The sequence below is a fragment of the Aplidium turbinatum genome, chromosome 3 (assembly GCF_918807975.1).
Source record: "Aplidium turbinatum chromosome 3, kaAplTurb1.1, whole genome shotgun sequence".
In the NCBI taxonomy this organism is placed as follows: Eukaryota; Metazoa; Chordata; class Ascidiacea; order Aplousobranchia; family Polyclinidae; genus Aplidium; species Aplidium turbinatum.
In genome coordinates this window covers 38415855-38417558 of record NC_137474.1, presented here as the reverse complement: position 1 = coordinate 38417558, position 1704 = coordinate 38415855, and the positions used below count along the sequence as shown (strand labels likewise).

Here is a 1704-nt window from a genome sequence, read left to right as displayed (position 1 = left end):
ACTTCCAATTTTGAATTTCGAGGTTTTCTGCAAGAACTAGAAAGCATGTTAATTTCCTCGATACAAATTACCTTAGAAGGTTTGAACTGTCTAGCTTTCTTTCGACAAACACTCTGTAAGTGTCCCGTAATATTGCAGAAATGGCAAGTGGCTTTCTTAAACCTACAGTCATTGGCGTTGTGGTTGGAATTACCACAGCGATAGCATTCTTTATTTTTAGAAGAAAAGAAAGTACCTGTAAGTTGCCTAGTTTTTTGGAGGTTTACTGATGGTCCTTACTTTCGCAACTGGTGCTGGTGGAGTGCCGTAAACAGTTTCTTTGGCCACCTTGGCTGCCTCTTCGGTTTCTGATGCAACCTCCACCGCACGTTTGAAAGTAAGTTCATCAGCTCTGATTTTGAATAACGCCTTAAGCACCGCCTCGTTACCTATTGAACAAATAAAACGAGTACGTAAAGCTTCGTCCAATGGATTTGAAATGGACGAGAGGTCACAGGTGGCAGCTGCCTGGCGTATGTGGATGGCTAGTTCTTGAGCTGTTTCACCGGGCTTGCGCTTCATTTCGCTCCAGAAACGGAATCGCTCCCTCACGATGAAGCGTTTTGGGTCGAATTGTTGAGCCATGTAATTTGTAATTTCCGTCATGGTGAGATCGTTGACTTCTTTTGGGTTTGTTTCCTGCGCAGCCAAATTTGTTAACATTTTGTAGATTGTAGGTGATTGATTGGTGAGAAAAACCTGCGGCATTTTGTCTTGTGCGACTGAATGTGCTGCTACAAAGGTGTTAAACCTCTTCCAATAGTCTGCCCACAGTTCAGTGGTGGCATCGAACGTTACGAACTTAGGTAAAGATACCTGTTGTTGTATTGTTGTTGGTTGTGGTCTTGAAGTTTGGGCTCGTATTTCTCGTAGTTGTTCAAGGTGGCGCTTTTCTTGGTTGGCAATTTGATCTTGATGACGTTGTTCTTGTTCTTGGTGACGTTGTACTTGTTCTTGGTGACGTTGTACTTGTTCTTGGTGACGTTCTTCTTGTCTGGCAATTTGCTCCTTCGTCTGGCGTTCTTGGTTGGCAATTTGTTGTTGCAGGACTTCGATCAGCTTCTCCATGTTTCTAAAATCCTGTAGAAATTCTGTAAAGATCCTGCCGACGACGCCAGTTAAATGTCTGTTGTATTTCCAGACGTTTAATATAAAATAAACAATAATAATTGTAGCGATAGCCAACCAAGTGAGAAAACCATTTACCTCTTGTTACTTACTGATTCAGTGTATAAAATCAACGCAATATATAGTAAGAAAGAAACGCAAAACAATCAACTAAGGAACGTGGTACAGAACGCTCAATTGATTACACGCGCAGTGCGGTGGTAATCAATTCCAACGTCTGTACCAGAAAACGCTGAACTGTGATTATGTAGTGACGCTGGTCACGAGTTACATATATTCAACGTAAATAAAATGACGACTATAACATTTTCTTTGACAGTTCAACATTTTTGCAACACAACGATGTAATAATTCAAAGTTGAGCACATACTCAAAGATGCAACTAAAATAAAAAATAGGGAGGAATCTACTTCCAAAAGCAAACTAAATCCTTTTATTTGCTGATATGTTTAGTTCAGGCCCGTAACTAGCTTGGAGCAGCAGGGGGGGCAAAAATTATTCTAGAGGGGGCCCAACTTTTACCTTCCGTATCATGTA

The 1704-nt window shown here is 41.1% G+C and overlaps 1 protein-coding gene across 1 annotated transcript; it reads right to left on the bottom strand.

The window, feature by feature from the left end:
• Positions 1 to 275: 275 nt before the first annotated feature.
• LOC145766782 (uncharacterized) lies at positions 276 to 1491 on the bottom strand. The gene is made up of 2 exons (XM_082578489.1): positions 856 to 1491; positions 276 to 428 (listed from the first exon to the last, which is right to left on the bottom strand). Exons 1-2 carry the CDS (start codon positions 1105 to 1107, stop codon positions 276 to 278), a joined length of 405 nt encoding a protein of 134 aa, XP_082434615.1. The 5' UTR covers positions 1108 to 1491.
• Between the last annotated feature and the right edge of the window lie 213 nt (positions 1492 to 1704).

Bases quoted from the DNA above. Each gene is read 5' to 3' on its own strand.
- LOC145766782 (XM_082578489.1), bottom strand. From the start codon at position 1,107: ATGGAGAAGCTGATCGAAGTCCTGCAACAACAAATTGCCAACCAAGAA. The intron at 429-855 runs GTATCTTTACCT...TTTGTTCAATAG, and splicing joins CAACAACAATACAACAACAG to GTAACGAGGCGGTGCTTAAG.